The following is a 21,955-nucleotide window of genomic DNA, read 5'->3' as shown; positions in this document are numbered from 1 at the left end:
TATTAAAATGGTTATGGTTTCGCTGAGAAATCCAATGGACTGAAGACAACGTTTACATCGCAAAAGAACCCCGTCTCTGGGTGGACTCGAACCACCAACCTTTCGGTTAACTGCCGAACGCGCTAACCGATTGCGCCACAGAGACTGATTGGTAAGGTCATTTCTCGAATCACAAGTTTTCGGTTAAAAAAAAAATCTCTTCCCGTTTATTTTGCCAGCCTGTAATATTTCTTCTGCACTGATAACCAATAATTGAATTTCATTTTTCGCAAGCTGTGTGAATTTCATCAAAAACAAGTTTTCCAGAAAGGAAATGAACACATGCAATTAACGAAATCAAGCCCTTTGTGATTGCCCGAAATGATACGTTCTGTACCACAAGATAGGAAGAAAGACACGGCTGGGATTTGAATCTCGGTTCTTTTGTTTAATAGAGAAGCGCTTTAACCAACTAGGCTACGGTGACAGGACGACCTTCACCTTTTACAGCCGCTTGGACACACCGCTACTGACATCTGCGTTCAGTAAGCGCTGAACCTGCGCTCAGAGCAAATTGCCTCTTTTACATAGCAGCCCCGACACTGAGAAACGAAGAGAACTGACTTTTATCTGCCATTTTCATGTCCAATGCGTTTGACATCTCCCAAGGGCGACAGAGTTCTTTTGCGACACTATTTCTTCTTCTTTTTTATTTCTGTACGCTTTGATAAAAAACGAGAAATCGTGCAACGGAAAAATGTCTTTTTTTTCATAGAGAAAACATAATCACAAATGCGACCTACCTGGGCTGCTGTTTCTGGTTAATAATTATTATTGCGAGGAAAAAAAAAACAGCTCCTTGCATTAAGAGCAAGAGCAACCAACGCGCTCTCTTGTTGAATTGGGTTTTTTCCGTGGTGCTCTTCCTCAGATGCGAAGTTATTTGGCGAGCAAGGACCTCTGAGAAGGAGCCTGAATCCGTTAAGAACTCTGAAATTCTAATATCGCACTACCGTCTTGTGTACAGAGATCTGCTTCTTCCTTTTTGAGTGTTTTGGTGTTTAAGAGCACACTTCCTACCTCGAATGTTAGTTTCAGGAGATGTGTTACCAGATCACAGATCATCTTGAGAAGATTTGGGGATGCACTGGCTCAGTTATTTAAAGGAACCTATACCACCAACGCACTTCTGAGAAGCACCTGCACATTTTCGCAATCCTCTCTCTCACCTACAAAGTTATGAAGACACAGACGACCAACAAAAACTAATTTGATTCACTCAATTATTTGTCCATCTCTAAAGCCTGTGTGTATTGACAAGGCAATTCAAAAGCACATATTAAATAAGAACACGATCCTTCTTGTTACCATTCATGTGGTTGGAGCGTTGTTTCGCCCTTTAACATTCTTCTACAATATTTACAAAAGGGCTTTATCACTGGAGTTGTGTGCATCAGTCCATGAACATCAACTGTACTGCTGTACAATGTACAATGACGGGGACGCTAAACTGTAAACAGGTGCCGTCCTTCGGCTGAGACGTAAAACCGAGGTCCTGACTCTCTGTGATCATTCAGGAGAATGGTGGTGGTGGAGGGGAGTCCCCATTACCTGTAAAGCGCATTGAGTGGAGTATCCAGAACAGTGCTATATAAGTGTAAGCAATAATGATGATGATTATTATTATTATGTAAAATGCAATAAAAAATAAAACAAAATATCAAACTTTGATTCAAAATAGATTAATATAAAACTGATAAAGCTAATGCTTTTTCAGGGCAATATCTACTTTTTTTTTTAAAAAGCAAAGTCTGTCGCGACTGAAAGTTAGAGAAGGTATACCAGCGGGTGCCTTCATATCGTGAGCGTCAGTCTAGCCCGTAGCTGCGAGAAGGTTAAAAGCGCACAAGTGATTTATCTTTCGTCAAAGTAACTGCCGGAGCAGTAAGATGCAGAGCACAATCCAGCAGCTGTAGACGATGTTCTGGGAAGAGCTAATTCTGTTTTCAGCACAGGGAGTGAGAATGAGCTCAGCCCGGCTCCCAGCAGAATCTATCCTGGTTTGGTTACAGTGAGTCTGAGGCTCTTTGGATCGTAACGTAAAAAAAACAATTGCTCACATCGTGTGACTTCCACGACAGGAAGGAAAGATATCACTTTAAAAAATCAGAACTGAAGATTTGGATCCGGGGCCTCATACTTATAAAATTATTAAAATAATAATTATCAAAATATCAGATTGTGTTTCTGCAAAATTTCGTGCACAGTACGCCATTTTTATCTATAACAGTCACAACGAGGGCTTTACACGCAATCTGGGGTATTTTCCCCTTTTATATTTTTGCCACTTTATATCGAACCTGTTATACTCCCAGAAGTGCACAGTAGCTTGTACTTAATAAAAATGTACAATTCACCGCTGGTATAAACAGATGTGTGCCGTGTTTGCCTTTGCAAGCATTTGTTTAAAAAATAAGTTCACAATACGATAAAAACACAGAAAGCACAAACTTTATAATACAACGATACAAAATCAATACCAAATCATTATGCCAATTAAGTAACTATCCTTTGAAAACAGAGAACACCTTTATATCTACAAAAAAACTTGACATTTGTATGTATTTTTGAATTACAAAGCAGACAGTGTAGTCCCTTAATTCAAAGATCAGATCTTGGCCAAAAAAAGACAATCAGACGTGGGCTGAATTCGGAACAGGAGCCTTTGCTTAGTCGATTATTGAGCTTTTGATCAATGTCTGAATAAAAAAGATTCGCTTTTTTAACTCTTTGATTAAATTACATGAAAAGCACCTTCCTTCGAGCCGGAATCGAACCAGCGACCTAAGGATTCCCTGTTGACCCCACTACAGTCCTCCGCTCTACCAACTGAGCTATCGAAGGGATGCTGTGGCATTGCTCTCTGGCACATACTGCCCAATGAAGTAAAATGTGAAATGGGTGATTTAAATCCCACTTCGACATCAAGTTTCCAACTCGTTTCCTTAGTCTCGTTTCCGAGTTCCTTAACTCGTTCCTAATTTACCTTGAATTTAAGCCACGAACCAGGATTCTACAGTATAAACTTCCAGGGATATTACAAAATGTTTGATGGGGCATCAATCATTCCAGGTGGAAATTGATTCCTTTTTTTTCTCGAGGGATCATATTAAACATTTCATTAGTATCGAGAGGAGGATCACCAGTAGACACAAAACAAACAGTTTCTTTCTGTCTTTATTAGAAAGTAGCGTTTGTGCTACATTAATAATATTTTCGTGGAAATAAAGAAGTTGTAAATTTTAAAAATTTATATTTGAATCGAAATGTGGTTTTGAGTTAAATATTAGCGTGTTCATGTAATTAGTTTGTGTTTGTCATTACTATATATATTGCCATGTTACTAGAATTTGTAACTGAAGTTTACTAGTTGTGTTTTTTATGATGATTAGATATTTGAATACTATATTGTATATAATGTATAATTTGAACTACATATTGTTCAGGTGTGAATAATTGTATATTTTAAGAATACGTTTCTAAAACAAATCATTGGCTTTATTTACTAGTTTCTACACCTATAAAAATCTTTCTTTGATGTATAATAGACATCAAAGAAAGATGTCTATTATACATCAAAGATGAGCAGTGTGTGTCGTGTTCACAGCTGATAACTAGAAGATGTCTGGAAGAGGCAAAGGCGGAAAGGGACTCGGGAAAGGAGGCGCTAAGCGTCACCGTAAGGTTCTCCGTGACAACATCCAGGGAATCACCAAGCCCGCCATCCGCCGCCTGGCTCGCCGTGGGGGAGTGAAGCGGATCTCCGGGCTGATCTACGAGGAGACCCGCGGGGTGCTGAAGGTGTTCCTGGAGAACGTCATCCGCGACGCCGTCACCTACAACGAGCACGCCAAGAGGAAGACCGTCATTGCCATGGACGTGGTGTACGCGCTGAAGCGCCAGGGCCGCACCCTGTACGGCTTCGGAGGCTAAACAGGAGAGGAGCTTCACTACCGGACCCCGACGTATAAACCCAAGTGACCCAGTGACATTTGTCACTGCTGAGGTTGCTTTATGGGTCTATTTTCTATACCGTGCTGATCAATTGGAAATCAAATTGCAAAAAAGACCCGTTCCCACACCTAAGGTCAAATATTAGGAATCAAAACTGCTAGAGTGTATGGAAGCACACAGCTTTATCAAGATTTCCAAGTGCAAGATCTTTTTATTCATAAAAGACCCTATTTATGTTGTATGAGAAATATTAATATTAATACAGAATCTTTTTTCACCAAATAAATGGGCTTCCTGACTTCAGAAAGCCTTCTAGACAAATACTAAAAGAGCAAAAATTCAATTTGGTAAATGAAATGAAAACACATACCCTACCAAACCTTGAGTACAGGCCATTCAGGATGATAATACAAAACCATTTATAATTCAACAAATAAAACCTGTCAACTGGTAATCACCACTTATCATAAAAAAATAAGTAGCAATACACAGTAGGGGACTCTTGGGTGCAAGTTAAATCCATGCAAGAAGGGGGTTTAGTGTTATATTTCCAAATCAGATATGCAAATGAGAGATCTGCCCCAGCCACTCCCAAAGCTCCCTTGGTCTGGAATGGAGCTGCTCCCCTCTTCTAGTTATTCACACTGGAGTTAGGTTACATATTAGCACATTTCATCTAACAGTTGCTGCAGAAACAAAAACGTAAACAAATGACCTGGAATGTGACCACACCTATTAGAATGTAGTTCAACAGATAACTTGTAAACCTTGTCATAAGATTTTTTTTGTTCTACAAAATATACTTTATTCCGCAAAAAAAAAACATCTCAAAAGGAACATCTCACACATATTAGCACTCCATGTAATAAAAAACAACGGCGGAACGGAGATTGATTGTTCATTATCAATCTTTGCAAGTGGGGGCGGATTTGCGCAATTAAGAGAGTCCCTCCAAACCTACCACTTGCTATTGTCCTTTAATCCCTGTATAGGGCCCAAAGTCCTTTCCAGCGCTCCCTCGCCGTGGGGTAACCCCATTTGGTGATGTGGTGCTTCGTCTTCCTCCTGAGGTCCGCCAGGATCCTCTCCTCCAGCTCCCTCGCCCCCCACTTTATGTTGTGCCGGATGAGAGTGTTCCTCGCCTTCCACAGTCCTTGTTTTGTGAGGGACAGCAGCAGCCCCCGCAGGTCCTGTGTCCCCTTGTCCAGTCCGGTGGGTGCCAGCCCCCAGCAGAATGTACTGGTAACTGAGCACTGCATCCGTTCCCAGGAGTTGCATAATGTTGTCCATTCTGCCCCACACCGCCTTGGCGAAGAGGCAGCTCCAGAACACGTGCTCCTGAGTCTCCTCGACAAAACACGCGTACCGGGGGCAATGCGGATTCCTGGAGATCGAGTGTCTGTAGAGGACCTTTCTGGTAGCCAGTCTCTTGTGTACAGCCATCCAGTTGAGGTCCTTCAGTTGGTTTCCAAGTTCTTTGGGCTGCGTCCTTTCCCAGACTTGTCTTTGTACAAGTCTCTGTGGTTGGTGCAGAGCTCTGGCTGTCTCGTGGCCTCGTACCTCCTGCTCCACTTGACAGCGCGGATGTAGAACTTCGGTCGCCTTCTGCCTTGGGCCCAGTGTTTGACCACTGGACCAAGTGCCTCATTGGGACGGAGAGCCACAGCCTGACAAAGTACTCGTACTTGTGGCCGATGGGCTCCCGCTGCGCCCGACAGAAGTTGCAGAAAAAGATGCAGTCGAGTTTCAGGGGGAAATGTGGGACATCTCGACCCCCTTTCTCGATCGGCTGACACATCCGGTTTCTCGTGATGTACTCGTACTTGCCGCCCCAGACGAAGCCAAAGATCATCCCTTGCAGCTCTCGTCTGAGTCTGGCCAGCAGCGGGTACACCGCAGACCCAGCATCGCATTCACCTTGGCGATCCTCTCGGTCCGGTTGATGGTCTCGTTGTCCTAGCTCTTGAAGGAAACCCCCAGTATTTTGAGAGGCTCCGTGCAGAGCTCGAAACCCTCCGGCTCCGTCGTCCTGTGCTTTCAGGGCCCGGAGAACTTCAGTTTGCTCTTTCGGCGGTTGAGCTTCGACCCCAAGGCTCTGGAGTATTGCTCCATGACCTGCAGGGCTCTTCTTAGCCCCCTGTCCGACCTCAGGAACAGCATCGTGTCGTCAGCGTGCTGGGAGATCTTCAGGGCTTCCCCCGCACCTCCCGGTATCTCCAGGCGGTTGATGACAGGGTCCCGTCTCACCGCCTCTGCTAGGGGCTCTGTGAAAAGAACATAGAGAAGGGGTGAAAGGGAGCAGCCTTGTCATACTCCGGATTCCTGGGGAATGAAATCCCCCAGGTTTCCTTTCACGTTGACTCTGCTGCCTATGTCAGAGTACAGTATATTAATCCAGTGGCTGAAACTCTCTCCGAAACCGAAGCGTTCCAGCACCCTAAACAGATAGCTATGGTTCACTCTGTCGAAGGCTTTCTCCTGGTCCAGTCATGGGCATATTCCGGTCCTCGCCCCAGGCGCTGGTGTCTCTGGTCAGCTGGAGGTTCCAGCTGACGGATCGCCCTTCCACCCACACGTCTGGTTGCTGTGGATGATGTGGGGAAGGGCGGTTCTCAGTCTGGCGGTCAGAAGCTTGGACGGGATCTTTACGTCCATGCAGAGCATCGTGATCGGCCTCCAGTTTTTGAGGTCGTCGGCATCTCCTCCCTTAAAGAGCTGGGAGGTGATGCCCTTCCTCATGGTGTTTCCGAGTTTCCCCCGCGGAAGATCTCCTGCACCACTTCCACCAGATCTGCCGCCAGGGTGTCCCAGAAGCATGTGTAGAATTCCTTGGGGAGTCCATCCGGTCCCGGCACCTTGCCATTCTCCATGGACAAGAGCGCAGCCTTCAGCTCCTCGGCCGTGATTGGACCCTCCAAGTCCTCCCTCACCTCCTCTGGTACTCGTGCCTTCAGCCCCTCCAGAAAAGCATCACCTGCCTTCACCTCTGTCTGCTTTTCTGAAAAGAGCTCCTTGTAGAAAGTGGTGGTCGCTTCTACCTTGTCACTCTCGTCCAGCACTTCCTCTCCATCTCCCCGTCTCAGGCTGTAGATCACCCTCTTTTTCTGGGCTTCTCGGACCTGATTGAAGAAATAAGAGGAATAGGTTTTATTATTTTCATAATGCTCCCTTTGTGCCTTGACCAGGAAAGCCTTGGCTTTCTTGGTGTGCAGCTTGCGGATCCTTTCCTTCAGGTCCCATGCCCAGGCTGAATTGAAGGCTCCTCCCCTGTTAGCCAAGCTGTACTCCTCCTCTAGTTGTTTCGGGAGTTGCGCAGCTTCCTTCCTCTCCCTGGCCACCTTCCGTCTGCAGTACGTCTGCGCCAGCGTTCGGGTCCTGTCCTTCATGAACTCCCACCATTCCACCACGGAGCTGTAGCCATCCTTCATGTCGACCCAGCTTGCGTAGTCTTTACTGAACAGTGCCCTGAAGTCGTCTTCCTCCAATATCTCCCGGTTCAGCTTCCAATACCGACGACCGAATGCCGGCAGGTTGGTGTTAGCCACCACTGTCACGCACTCATGGTCGGAATACCACTCCGGGGACACCGTCGCCGACTCCAGGGAGCAGGTCGTGTGCAGAAAGATGTAGTCCAAGGCGGCTGCACACTCCCCGGGAGTTTTTCCCGTCGTTAGGGCGGCACCGTCTGAAACCGTCTACCAGGGAGAACTGCTTGAGTAGCGACTCCAGCTCTGCTGAGCTAGCGTCGCTCCCCTTCTCCCGGTCGACGTTGAAGTCCCCGCCAAGCACCACCTGTCTGTTGGTGGTGCAGCAGCTGGCCAGGTCAGCAAACACTTCCTTCCGGAGAGAGGGTTCCATCGGAGCATAGACGTTAATTGCTCTCAATTTCTGCCCCCTCCAGTCGATGTCTACGACCAGGATCCGGCCCTGCACCACCGAGAAGGAGGAAACCAGCGTCATCTCTGGGTTTCCGAGGAGGATTCCCACTCCGGAAGAATGGACCCCTCCTACGCTCCAGCATGATTCTCCCTTCGTCCATTCCCTGCTGAATGTCAGCTTGTCGCTTTCATCCTTCAGGTGGACCTCCTGTAAGAAACAAACTGAGAAAGACTTTGAGGCCAGATCATGAAAGACTCCCCGTCTTTTCACCGGGTCTCTTAGCCCTCTCACGTTAGTTGTTAGAAAGATAAGTTTCACAGTCATGATTAAACAAGTGAAAGTTGAACCTCCTCTCTTTGTGCTTACAGTGGGGAAAACTTGGGATTCTACATCTGGGCACTGTTTAGCCTAGATGTAACTCCTCTTGTTTGGGTCCTGGGGGGAATATGCTGGGCTCCCTCCAGGTCTCGCTGGGGACTGAAAGGTAAACATGCTGGACAGGTCCAGCCCTACCATCAGTCCCGGCTCCAGGGCGGCTTCAAAGTAATCCTCGTCTTCCTTGAGGATACTCTCCACCACCATTTCGGGAAGGCTTTTTTCTTCCCTTTCTCCAGGAGTTTGGGGGACCTCCAGTTGCTCCTGGGCCTTGGGGGAGGGGGTTCCGACTTCCTGGGCTGCCTCTTCCTGTTGTTCCTGGGCCTCAGGGGAGGGGGTTCCGACTTCCTGGGCTGCCTCTTCCTGTTGTCCCTGGGCCTCGGGGGAGGGGGTAACCTCTTCCTGGGCTGCCTCTTCCTGTTGTCCCTGGGCCTCGGGGGAGGGGGTAACCTCTTCCTGGGCTGCCTCCTCCTGTTGTCCGTGGGCCCTGGGGGGGGAGGGTTTCCATTTCCTGGGCTGCCTCCTCCGGTTGTTCCTGGGCCTCGGGGGAAGAAAGTTCCGTTTCCTCTAGGAGGAGGAAACAGTTCTCCCTTACCACTCTTTTCTTTTGTCCTTCCGAAGGTGGATCCTCTTTCCCTTCTTGCTGGGAGTTATCCAGGGCCCTTCCTCCGGTCAGCCATTTTGTCCGTTGTCCTGGCGGCCATCTTGAGGCACTGGTGCGGCTGGGGGTGTGGCCTTGGCAATTTCGGTTCTCTGCGGGGGAGGTGCGGGTTCTTTGTTCTCACCTCTCTCCCTTTGTCTTGAGACCGGTTTCTGCCGGTCGGCTTCCACCACCTGCGCAAAGGAAGGTTTGCTTACCTTGCATTAGTGAAGGAGGTGTCCCTCGGCGCCGCATCCATCGCACTTTTTGGCTGCCCGGCAGGTTTTTGCCAGGTGCCCCTCTTTGTTACAGTTGTGACATCTGACGATGTCACACGTGTTCTCTTTGTGGCTGGACTGTCTGCACTTCTTGCAGAAATCCGGCATCCTGGGGTAGTAAAGCTACCCCCTGTCGGCTCCGATGTTGAAGTGGGCCGGGGGGTGCTGGAAACCGTCTACGCCCTCTAGGTCCTCTTTCAGGAGGACTCGGTACAGGTGTTTGCTGTACCAGACGCCACAACTGTCCCTGATCTCCGTCGGTTTGTCCACCACAGTTACATACCTCCCTAGGTACGCTGTTACCAGTTCCATTGGTACGTAGGGGTTGTATGTGAGGACTTTTAATGGTCCTCTGGTTTGTCTTCCTCATAGGCTCCGGCCTGAAATCAGAGAAACCGGGGTGCTTACCTTTTTCATTTGATCATTTTCGTTGCCTTTTCATATGAGGCGTCCGTGGCCATGTAGGCCTCCATGTATCTCTCTGCCTTGTTGTCTTGCAGGCAGTAGAGATCTCCGGCCACCAACTGCAGGATCCCTCTTAGGAAGGTAATGAAAATGGATTTCGCAGTTAGCATCGTCTCTGTTTTCTTGGTCCAGTGGAACCGGATCAGTGTCTTCTTGTCTGCCATCTGGAAAGGAGAAAAAAGAAAAAAGGAGAGAAAGAGAGAGAGCAAGGTCCTGTGGAGAGGAGGGTTTAGCTGCTAAAGGAGCAGTGAGGGAGCCCTGGCCTTTGTCCTTGTGGGCAAAGCCCAGCTAGGTGCAGGCGCAGGAGGAGAGAGAGAGAGGGAGAACATTGCTGCCGGATCCCTCCCAGCTCAGCTGCTGCTTGGCCTTAACCCCCTGGGCTCAAGCTAGGGCGATACCAGCTCAAGCGCTCTTCAGGATCTTCGATCGCCTTCTAGAACTTTGGAAAGACAAGAACTGCGGGCATGCCACTTGAACTTGATCTTAGCCAAAAGGCCAATAAAATTGGATTCCAGCTCACTGGCCCTGCAAAACTTAGTTCAAGACTTTAAACTCTCAGACACATATAGATGTATATATCCCACAACAGCAGGATATACATGGTCAGGGAGGAATAGCAGCTCCAGAATTGACTATTGCTTTGTCTCAGAGAGAGAGTGAAAGTTGTTGGGGTCACTCTTCAGCCTGTCTTCTTCTCAGATCATCAGGCTTTAGGTACGCTGGGCAAACGTTCCGAGGTCAAATTCTTCCAGCACGGGGTACCTTTAAAACGGAGACGACGGCACCGAAATTTTTTGGCGCGCCTTCTCTTTAAAGCCCTGGCCAAATATGAAGACAGTACGTACAGTTATAATTCAAACGGAATTAAAAACTACACATCCCAGTAACCATGGTGGTGCTTGTGATCATTGCGTTTAACCAACGAAACAGGGCGAAAAATCAGTCACGTGACTTTGGGGCAGAGTTTCGAAAGCTTAACCTATCAGCAACAAAGCGAAATTTACACGATAGGCTACCTCAAACTGTCAGTTACACGACTGCGTATGTCGCTTAAGCCACTCCTATTTGGCATTTTAGTTATGGAGGCGAGAAGACGCCCCCCCCCCCTCTTTGGGTGCCTGATTTGCCGCCATCTTTAACCGCTTCGTGTCCAAATCGCAGTAGCTACGCATACGAAATAACGTTCATCCCAGCTACAAAACATATATATTTTTGTGGTAAGAGGGAGCAAAACATCAGTATTTACTGCTTTTAATTAGTGTACGATTTATAGTTGAAATCTGAGCCTAAATATAAAGTTAAAATCTCGACAAAGCAATGTAGGAAATACAGAGAAAATAAATCCTTTCTGACATCTAAAATCAGTTTCGATCAAGGTCTCTAAAACGAACAAGAAAAAGAGGATTTTCGGAGGGCAATTACGCTGTATTTATAGAGAATAAGTGATTTATGATCAATCTAATTTCTTGTTCGTTTAAAACAGTGAAATGTCAGCTGCAAAAGATCGCACCAGAAACAGCACTCTCTCTGCCTGTCATAGACGTTCAGGAAAGGCTGAATGAAGTCATGGTGATCAATAATAACAGTTGTAGGACAAGAAACAAAAGATAGTGAAAACTTAAGATTTTTAAGGCTAAAACTCAAATTCATTCTACAAATTAAGGCAAATGAAAATTCAGGACGTGAAAGTGCTAGAGGTGTAAAAAAATACAAAAATGCACATGAGCAAAACGTTTTAGAAATGGAGCAAACAGAATAAAAGCCATGCCTATAGTACAGAAGAGGGATGCAGGAACACTTGCTTAGATATACAGAAAAATCACAAAAAGGTGTATGTTACAAAAGAACATGTAAACATGTACATCAATTTCCCTTCGCGATCAATAGTCTTATCTATAAACATGAAACAGAGGAATCAGAAATTAGCATGCATAAAAAACAGCAATTCTGTCAGTGAGCCCTAAATAAATTAATAGCAACTATGGTTTCATGGAGGGCTTCTCAGATAGTTGGGCATTTAGGTAAACTGCCAGGTGAAAGGACTTGTAAACATATTTTGTTAAAGCAAGTCAGTTTTTTCCGCAACACATAAAAGACATTTTTCCAAGAAAGTTTAGCCTTTGTCACTAATGAAACCACTAAATAAAGACATAAATATAGAAATCTTAAGATTCGTTTTATTTAATGTTGGTAGCAGGATGAACTGTCAGGTTGAGCTAAGAATTGAGTTATTTCAAGATGAAAATTTTCAGAATAATTGCAAATCTAGCAGGATAGAGAAAGCACAGAAAACTGGCAGTTAGATTGATCAGATTAGTATGAAAAGTCATTTAGCAAAGGGAATGAGAAGAGTGACAAACTAGTATACTTTAGATCTTTTTTTCTGAACCAGGGAAAATCTGATCATGTTTCCCTATAACAATAATAAAAAAACTTTATTTTATATATTACCATTAAAGGTGGCATCTCAAAGCAATACAGTAGATGTAAAAACAGATAAAAGGACCTCAGATTACAAAGTAAATACATATAAGAAAGACAAGCAGTTAGAGGTGCTACCAAAATTAGAAAATGAAGCAGATACAGACACTAAGTCTTCTGAAAAGAAAGGTTCTGAGGTTAGATTTAAATGCACTCAGGGTACGTGACTGATATCACTGGGAATACAAATTGAGAGCTCTGGGGTGCAGCTAGAGAAGACCCTGTCACCCACAGAATGTAGATGTTCTTGAGGACAGCTAGAAGACCAGAGTCAAAAGGACAAAGGTGGGGGAGTAGACAGATAATAAGCCATATACTGTAGGTACAGAATGAGGATGAGGAATTTGAAGTTGACTCGAAACCTGATAGGTAACCAGTGCAAGGACTTGAAAACAGGTGTAATGCATCCCTGATAGGATTCTTGCTGTCATATTCTGAACATATTGAAGATTACTCAGTGTGGATTTAATTTCCCCAGTGAACAGGATGTGCATTTATTAATTCTAGGAAAAAAAGCCTTTCTTAATTTCTCTAGTTCCCTTTAAAATAAACTATTATCCCACAATGCAGAGTATTAAATGGCCAGTATTTACACATGATATTTGTGATTTAAAGAAATTAACACAAGCAGCTTTTGGGGATTTAAGTGTTGGCTGAGTTATTGCAGGATAAAAGACTAGAGATGTTGGTAAGAAGAAGATAATTTGGGGAAAGCTAAGGAATACACTGATAACAAGAACACTTCCTAATGGGGTTAGGCATACTTTTGATGAAGAGGATGAAGTTAACAGACTGTATGTTTACATAGATACTGAAATGAGGATTGTATTTTAGATTTTGTGCAGTTACTAGTATTGAACTGTGTGTTGGATGCACATGAATTGAAGGAATGGGCAAACATAGCTGATGCGGATCCACAGAGCCAGCATATTAAGATGTTTTTAATTAGAGGTAATTTGTTTAAATAACTAGGTATGGATACTGATGTGCATGAGAGGTGAAAGGCCAGCACTATAAAATATTTTATTCTCAGTGAGATGCTGCCATTTCATAGTGGGTTTCTAACACTGTGTATAGTTCCATCTATTTCTAATCTCTTTATCCAGTACAGAGGATTTGGAGCCTATCCCAGTAAGCAACGGACACAAGGCAGAATACACCCTGGACATAGCGCCAGTCCATCACAGGACAGACAGACACAAACACACACACACCAGGGCCAGTTTTCCCATAAACCAATTAACTTACCAGTATGTTTTGGAGTGCGAGAGGGAGTCATATCACACATATGGAGAAAAACCATGTAACCCAGAGAGAACATGCAAACCCCACACACACAGGATGGGAGGAATTGAATCTAGGACCCCAGTGCTCCAAGATAGCAATGCTAACCACTTTGCCACCATTATAAATGGATGGATATCTTAGTTATCTTTCTAGTTCACAGGTTTGCATGCATAATTTAATTTTGAAAGGCGCTGAGACATCAAGTACTACTGTTGTATTTATGAAAAAGAAACAAAACAAAAAGCATACTAACAACTGTGCCATCCTACTCTTTAGTTAATACAATTTATAATTTATAAACAGTTAACATTGTTAGCAAAATATTTTGAATTATATTTAACCCTATTTCTTCTTCAGTTTTGTATTTAACTTATTATATGATATATGACTTATTAGTCAGATTTAATGTATATTTGAACAATGAAAATATATTTTTACAAGATGCGGGGGAAAGTGCAACAACTTATTACAGTGCTAAATTTAATATTGATTGCTAATAGTTTATGCTAACACCTAACTTTCTTAATTAGGTGTAATTAAAACAGTGAACTAAGTGTAACATACCATTCAGAAATACAATCGAGAATAGTTTTGTGGTGTTTGTATGGATGAAACGTTTCTAAAATGTATAACATAACAAAAATAAAGACGAATGTAATCTGTAATCTTTCCAATTGTAATGTCATTAGACAGAACAAGAAGTTTCTGCTTTGTCTAAGGATGGTATCAAAAAGTAGTCTAGGTGGTGAGAAAGCTGTGCTTGATAATTAAGTTACTTAAAAGTAAAAAGAGATGCTTCATATTGCTTGATTAATTTTAAAAACTAAGTTATAAATGCAGACGCGATCGCTGCCATAAGCGCTCCAGGCAGTAGAACGTTCGTTCTGTGCTGCTGAGCTCCGCGCCTCCTCCCTCTCTCTGTGCCGCGCCCCTCTCTGACGGAGCGCAGTGGGCGGTACGCTATTTTCAGAGCCTCTGATTGGGAAAAAAAGACCTGCTGATGAGTTTCACACAACAGGAAGAGAAAAGAATGGGATTTTTTCTCTTCGAAACGTGTGTTGTCTTTATGAAATTCGTGAATTTTAAACGTTTAATTAAGAAGTAAAAACCTTACAGCGTACACAGAGATTCTGAGCTGATCACGAGGAAGAAAAATCACCCATTTTTCGCGCATAAAAAGTGGTTTTTAACTCTCGAAACCCATTTTTATAGGTTTTAAAGTCGTGCAATGTCTAAGTTGAGCAGGAACACATCATTATATCTCGTTTTTTATTTCTTTTTTAAAAATTTTAAAAATCGTTTGCCCAGCCTACTTTAGGGTGTAGAGTGGAACTCAAGGGCGGGACTGTCTTTGGCCCAGGCCTCTGGAAACTCAACACAAAGCTGCTAGAGAACGAGGGGGTAGTATCCCGCTACAAGGAGAAACTATCACAGTGGCTGTCCTTGCAGTGTCTGTATGGGTCAGTAGGAGAGTGGTGGGAGGAGGTGAAGGTGAGGACAAAGGCCTTTTTCATGGCTGAGGGAAGGAAGGCTGCTGCCAGACGGAGAGGAGTGCTAGCCAGGAAACAGAGGCAGCTGCAGCGTCTCTACACGATGCTGCACAGTGGCTTCGATGTGCTCGAGGATATCACCCTCTTAAAAAAGGACATCCGGAGCATAGCGAAAGAAAGTAGTCGAGGAGTGCTGTTAAGAAGCAGAGTGCAGTTCTTGGAAGAAAATGAGAAGTGTACTCGCTTCTTTTTCAGGAAAGTGGTAGGCTCCAAGTCTGTCATGGAAAGTGTAGTTGATGAGGAGGGACGAGAGAGAACAGAGCCGAGTGCTATCCTCTCCTGCACCGAGGCCTTCTACTCAAGACTGTACAGCTCTACAGAGGTAAAGGATGAAGAAATTCATTTTTTTAAATCAAAGTTAGAAAACGTTTTGAGTGAAGAAGATAAGGAAGTACTTGAGAGGAATTTGACAGTAGAAATGCTGAGACAGGCTATGGAGAGCTTACAAAAGGGGAAAACTCCGGGTGCTGACGGGCTCCCTAAAGACTTTTACTGCACCTTTTGGGATCTGCTTCAGGATCCGCTACTGCTCCTATTCGAGGAAAGCTATAAGACAGAATTGCTGCCTGACTCCTTAAGAGAAGGCACTATCTCTCTCTTGTTTAAGAAAGGAGCAAAGAATGACATAAAGAACTGGAGACCCTTCAACCTGTTAGGCATGGACACTAAGATCCTGTCCAAAGCCCTTTTCCTGCTCCTACAAAATGTAGTGGCCTCACTGGTAGGGAAAGAACAGACTTGTGGGATAGCAGGATGCCTGATGAGCGACAACCTGGCCTTGTTGAGGGATGTCTGTCTGTACTCAGAGGATCGCTCCCTCCCTCTGTGCATTTTAGGTGTAGACCTAGAAAAGGCCTTTGACCGCCTAAACCGGCAGTACTTAACATCGGTACTTGAGCACATGAAGTTTGGCCCCATCATGAGAAAGTGGATTAACCTGCTGTACACAGGTAGCAACAGCAGAGTAATGGTTTATGGCAATAGATCAGGCCTCTTTGAAGTCTGTTCAGGGGTGAGGCAGGGCTGCCCATTACCCCCCTTGTTATTCGTTTTGGCTATGGAGCCCTTAGCCTGTGCCTTGCGCCAGGATCAGGCCATTAATGGGATACCAGTGCCTGGAAGTGGGGCAGGAGAGGTAAAGACATCTCTATACATGGATGATGTCACCCTGCTCCTCTCTGGCAATGCCTCAATTAGCAGAGCTCTGCAGTGCTGTGATCGTTTCTCTTTGGCTTCCTCTGCAAAAATTAACAAATCTAAGAGTGAGATTTTTTATCAGAACTGGAGGGAGCCAAAAGAAGGACATGATCTCAGGCTGCAAGAGAAGAGAATTAAGGTCCTGGGGGTGTATTTTGGAGAAGAGATGGGAACAGTAAATTGGCAGAACAAATTGCCAATCTTAAACAAAAAACTGATGCAATGGAAGGACCGAGACCTCACTAGACAGGGAAGGTGCTGGTCATCAAAGCTGAGCTCTTGCCTGTCTTGAATTTTCTGGCTTCTACCTTCCCAATCCCACACCGTGTTGCGGCGGTGCTGAGGAGATTGATGTTTCAATTTCTATGGGGTGGGAAGCAGGAAAGACTCAGAAAGGAAATACTGTACAGGCCGCTACCCTCAGGGGGGAAGTCTGTCCCAGATGTTGCTACGAAGCTGCTGTCCATTTTCCTGGCCTCTGTGCTGTGCGTACCTGGACTTATTTTTCCAGGCTCTGGGTAGGTAGGGAGGTGTTCAGAGTGTGGGGTGTCAGACCCAAGCTGGATGTCCCACTCTCTGACACATGCCCCGCAATTTATGGGACAGTTAAAAGTTTTCTAAGATCTCGCCCAATTGGCCATATTCCCCTCCGAGATGTCAGCGTCCAAAAACTGGAAGATTTCGTTACACCCCTGTGGGCATTTTAACATCAGCCCAAACAAGGAAGGTGTGGAAACACACATCCTCTAAGTTTCTGTGTAACATTCACAGAGATTTAGCCTGGAGTGTCGTCCACCAGTGCTTACAGGTACGAACTTTCTTGAACCGTAGGGGCCTCACCCCCAGCCCTCGCTGCGTTAGGGTGGGCTGCGGCGAGGAGGAGACTGTGACCCATCTCCTGTGGTCCTGCTTTTTGCTAAGGCCTTCTGGGCACAGTTTGAAGATTGGTTGCAAGCTCTCTCGCCCCAATTTACCCTGACCGCTGCTTTCGTCAAACACGTCAGGAGGAAGTTTGACAGGATCTGGGCCGTGGTGAACAGTGGGAAAGACGCCCTGTGGAGAGTGAGGAACATGGGGCTGTTCAAAGGCATCGAGGTCCCAGTCAAGGCAGCAGGTAGCCTGGCCCTGTTCATCACCCGAGAGAACTATTACCTCAGAGATCTGTGGAGAGAAGGGAGGGAGGAAGCAGAAAATCTGGGGGAAATAGAGAGCATAGGTCAATATCTCAAGAAACTGTGAAAAACATTATCATGTTTAAGTAAAGAATGTGATTTGCACCAGCAAAAAATATATTGTTGCTATGTAACTGGTACTGTGTCAAAATGTAATGAGATGTGATCATATATACTGTTTTAAATATGTATATTAATGTAAAGCTTTCTAATTTGTGATGTCCTGTATTTTTTTGTGAAAAGAAAATAAAGTTCTTAAAAATCGAAATCGGTTCACCCAGAGCGAGACTCGGCCATTGCTGTGCTGACCCCTGCGAATTCCCCAAATGTGGGAATCTCGACTGCATAATTTCTGGTAGTGGGGGACTGCGTTCACGCTCTCCCCTGATGTGCTTGGTCCAATATCAGATACGGAAGAGTTACAACACCACGAGCTGCGATAGGATCCCAGTTCGAAAGGAGTCGATGCCACTGCTGGTTCCCGGTTTCTTTTAGTTAGAGGTCCGGAGAAGCATTTCAAGCTGGTTACACTACTCCTTCCGGACATTCATTCCCTTTTCAAAGTCAGTCGTTTTGCTGTAGTCTGCATTATTTAGGCTGATTATCGAGGTTAGCCTTTATTTGGTCATGGGGGCCTCGGTACTGTATGCTAATTCTCAAGGCAGTTTCACCCGTTTTCTGATTGCTAGGTTCTGTACCAGTGCAGACATGTCAAACAGTGAATGGCTGTACCTCTATTGGATCTGTGCTCAATGAATGAAATCAGTAATAAATGAATATATGTATAGTTATACGAAAAACAAGTGGTTTATCGACTCATCTTCATTTGCAGATTTAGAGGCAGCTTCGATATTCGTTTTACAAACGGGTTTTTTTTTATATGGGTCACACACATGCCATAGCAACAAAACACCTCTAGAGATGAGGCTATAGATCAACTTTCCATCCTCCAAATTTTCCTCCCAAAGTCTACGGCACCAATGGCAACCTCTGCTGGCTGAGAGAGTAAGAGCTTGCAGCACCTGGTATTCCCAGGTGGTCTCTCACCCAAGTACTAACCAGGCCCAACCATGCTTAGCTTCCGACATCAGACAAGATCGGGCACATTAAGGGTGGTGTGGCTGCAATCGAAAGCCATGGCGCCTGACTCGCCTGACTGGGAGAGGAGGTCACACACTGTATTATTATTTTTGAGAGACAGGCTCACTGTCTGTTCCTCAGGCTGGGACAGGAGATCATAATCTGCTTTATTATTATTGAGAGACTGGCTCACTCCTGTCTGTTCCTCAGGTTGGGACAAGAGATCACACACTGTATTATTATTGAGAGACGGGCTCACTCCTGTCTGTTCCTCAGGCTGGGACAGTGGATCACATACTATATTATTATAACTGAGAGACAGGCTCACTTTCTATTCCCCAGACTGGGACAGAAGATCACACACTGTATTATTATTGAGAGACAAGCTCACTGTCTGTTCCTCATGCTGGGACAGGAGATCACATAGTTTATTAATATTATTGTTGAGAGACATGCTCACTGTCTATTCCTCTGGCGGGGGCAGGAAATGACACACTGTATTATTAGTTTTGAGAGACAGGCTCAGTGTTCCCCAGGCTGGGACAGGAGATCACACACTGTATTATTATTATTATTATTATTATTATTATTATTATTATTATTGAGATACAGGCTCACTGTCTGTTCCTCTGGCTGGGACTTGAGATCACACACTGTTCTATTATTATTGAGAGACAGGATCACTGTCTGTTCCTCAGGCTGGGACAGGAAATGACACACTGTATTATTATTATTGAGAGACAGGCTCGCTGTCTGCTCCTCAGGCTGGGACAGGAGGTCACACACTGTATTATTATTATTGAGAGACAGGCTCGCTGTCTGCTCCTCAGGCTGGGACAGGAAGACACACACTGTATTATTATTATTGAGAGACAGGCTCACTGTCTTTTCCTCAGGCTGGGAAAGGAAGTCACACACTGTATTATTATTATTGAGAGACTGGCTCACTCCTGTCTGATCCTCAGGTTGGGACAGGAGATCACACATCGTATATGTTACGGATTCGGTAAGAGAAACCGAAACCAGTGAGAGAACCCACTTGCAGGAGCTGACAAAGCCAAGCCGTGATCCAAAGAAAGCCGTAGTCGAAGGAACGAGCCGAGAGTCCAGGGGAAGCCAGAGATCCAAAAGGGAACGAGTTACCGAAGTCAAAGCGTGATCCGAAATCGTAGACAATAGAGCAATCCGATAGTCCAGGGGTAGCCAGAGATCCAAAACAGAGCGTGAGTAACGAAGCCAAGCCGTGATCCGAAAAGCTGTAGTCAAAAGGGGAAAAACCGTAAACGGAAAGCCAAGAAGAACACTAGGTAGAAGAAGGAGTAGGGCAACCAGGAAGCTCGAAAGGGAAACCAATACTGAGCAAGGAGGTAGGGAAAGACATGTGCTTAAGTAGGATGAGACGGGGGTGTGGTGGTGAATAGGAAAACTGATAGGAAAACTTATTATTATTAGGATTATTATTGAGAGACGGGCTGACTGTTCCTCAGGCTGGGACAGGAGATCACACAGTTTATTCATATTATTGTTGAGAGACATGCTCACTGTCTGTTCCTCTGGTTGGGGCAGGAAATGACACACTGTATTATTATTATTGAGAGACAGGCTCGCTGTCTGCTCCTCAGGCTGGGACAGGAGATCACACACTGTTGTAGTGTGCTCTCACGAGGCACCAGTTCTGTAGGGGTTTGGGCATTTACTGGGACAATTATTAATTGTGGCAGTAAATCACAAAATTGATTCTTTTAATGGTCTTAGAATCCAACCATGCGATATAACTCAAAAAACGCACACACAGGTACTAATACACGAGGATACATTTATCAATATATGGAATATGCATGTAAACTTAACAGATCTTATCGTAAAGGTTATCAGAATACAAAAGATATATATTCATTCAGTTACAGTTACACATATCAAGAGGACATACGTTCAGTATATCATTCATTTAGAATCGTAATTGAACTTGTTTAAAACTTCTACATTAGATACTCAAAACAAGAACATAACTCTTAGGAATTAAATTGATATCAACTGGTTGGGATAACAATTGAATTATCGAGCAGTAATGCAGTGAAGTGGAGTACTCATCCAATCTCTGGGGATTTAGGTCTCTTGCGGGCTCAATGGCTCCGTGCATGGCTGTGCTGTGTGGCTTGAGACGTTGCGCTGCTGATGCTCTCTGAAGACCGGCTAGTTAGTTTTGGCTGAAACTAGCGAAGTTTGTGCACAGGAGAAAAGATGACTGTGGGTCCCAGCAAGTCAGGAAGAAGACCAGTTCGTTCCTGATGAAGCGATAGTTCTGAATAGTGATTCAGCTGTCCACAGTTCCGACCTGTTCACGAGGCTTGCTGCTGGTGCTAACCTCGGGTGGATCCTTTGGTTACTCTCTGGCTACCTCCGCTCTCGACACTTAGAACAAAGCAAAGTTCTGGCACTCGGACACACTTGCCGTTCCGTGGTTGTCCAGGCTGAGTCTCAGGATGGTCAGGAGGCGCGCTGCGAGAATGTTCTGCCCTTGGGAGCCTTTCTGCTCCTAGGCCGTCCCGCCCTGGAATTATCTCACAGCCCTGGAATTCTCCTTTGAATTCCCTTTAGAATAGTCTTGGAGCTTTGTGTTGCCTGTTTTTACCTGGAGGAACTTCAGCTCGTTTATTGGATGAAAGTTTCATGGGCATCAGAGACCCACGTGGGTTACTCTGCCCTACCAGTCCCTGATTGGTTGATCAAGGTGAGATATGAGTCACTTACTCCTGACACTTAGGAATGCAGTCCAGATGTCCATCTGGCACTCCCTAGACAGATAGGCGCCAATGGATGCCCATTGATCATGATAGCCAGGCTAAGCTAAATGCATTCCCATTTGGGAGCTGTCCCTTATCAAAAGAAAACATCTTTAAATCAGCCTGCCTGAATAGCTTCTCTGTGGCTGCACCACAGAGATGAAGAGAGAGATGGGGCCTCATTTGGGAAAGCACAGCAACACTTAATTCTGTCTTATTAACAAGCATTGCCGCTACAATTAGTAGGAAGAAAGATACAATGTTTTGAAAATGTCATATGTTTTAAAGGATTAAAGGGAAAAGAAATACTTTATATACGCAAACTAATTCAACTGAGCTCCTCTAAACAATATCGCCTGAAGAATTGCCAAAGCACAGTGTATCAATTTGGGTGACACTGGGGGAAAAGGATCACAACATTGAAAACCACAAGGCTTATTTTCAACAGCAAAATTTGTGCTTGAAAATATTTGACAAAAAAAGGAATATTACACGCACGGAAACCAATATTTACCACTAGGATAGAATGCAGCATAGAACAGTTGGATAGAAGGTTAGTGTAACTCTATAGTGCATCACAGAGGTCAGTCTCTTCCCCCTCATTATGCAGGCTGACTTCACTGTCCTCCAGCGATAGTCAGCTGTAATCACTGATGCAGACATGATGTTAATACTCTGACAGCATCTTGGCTGATTTGGTTAAAGTGTTTTCCTATTAAACAGGAGATTCTGCGTTCAAATCCCAGCAGTGTCTTTCTTCCTGTCTTGTCTTACA

At 44.8% G+C, this 21,955-nt stretch overlaps 1 protein-coding gene, 3 non-coding genes and 1 pseudogene across 4 annotated transcripts; 1 reads left to right on the top strand and 4 right to left on the bottom strand.

Moving 5' to 3' along the window:
- Positions 1-71: 71 nt before the first annotated feature.
- On the bottom strand, positions 72-145 carry trnan-guu (transfer RNA asparagine (anticodon GUU)). Its single transcript has one exon. It is a non-coding gene; the product is annotated as a tRNA-Asn (tRNA).
- Positions 146-2,795: 2,650 nt separating this feature from the next.
- trnay-gua (transfer RNA tyrosine (anticodon GUA)) lies at positions 2,796-2,883 on the bottom strand. Its single transcript is given in 2 exon segments — positions 2,796-2,831; positions 2,847-2,883. It is a non-coding gene; the product is annotated as a tRNA-Tyr (tRNA).
- Positions 2,884-3,660: 777 nt separating this feature from the next.
- Positions 3,661-3,972, top strand: LOC148663226 (histone H4-like). The gene has a single exon (XM_088633029.1). The coding sequence runs from the start codon at positions 3,661-3,663 to the stop codon at positions 3,970-3,972; it is 312 nt and encodes a 103-aa protein (XP_088489155.1).
- A 306-nt stretch (positions 3,973-4,278) lies between these two features.
- LOC148663225 (U7 small nuclear RNA) lies at positions 4,279-4,334 on the bottom strand. Its single transcript, XR_015938936.1, has one exon. It is a non-coding gene; the product is annotated as a U7 small nuclear RNA (small nuclear RNA).
- A 13,993-nt stretch (positions 4,335-18,327) lies between these two features.
- LOC148663224 (5S ribosomal RNA) lies at positions 18,328-18,446 on the bottom strand (annotated as a pseudogene).
- Between the last annotated feature and the right edge of the window lie 3,509 nt (positions 18,447-21,955).

The sequence above is a fragment of the Lepisosteus platostomus genome, chromosome 5 (assembly GCF_059453375.1).
Source record: "Lepisosteus platostomus isolate fLepPlt1 chromosome 5, fLepPlt1.hap1, whole genome shotgun sequence".
Taxonomy (NCBI): Eukaryota; Metazoa; Chordata; class Actinopteri; order Semionotiformes; family Lepisosteidae; genus Lepisosteus; species Lepisosteus platostomus.
Note: the sequence above shows the minus strand (reverse complement) of the source record. Positions and strands in the feature narration are given on the sequence as shown.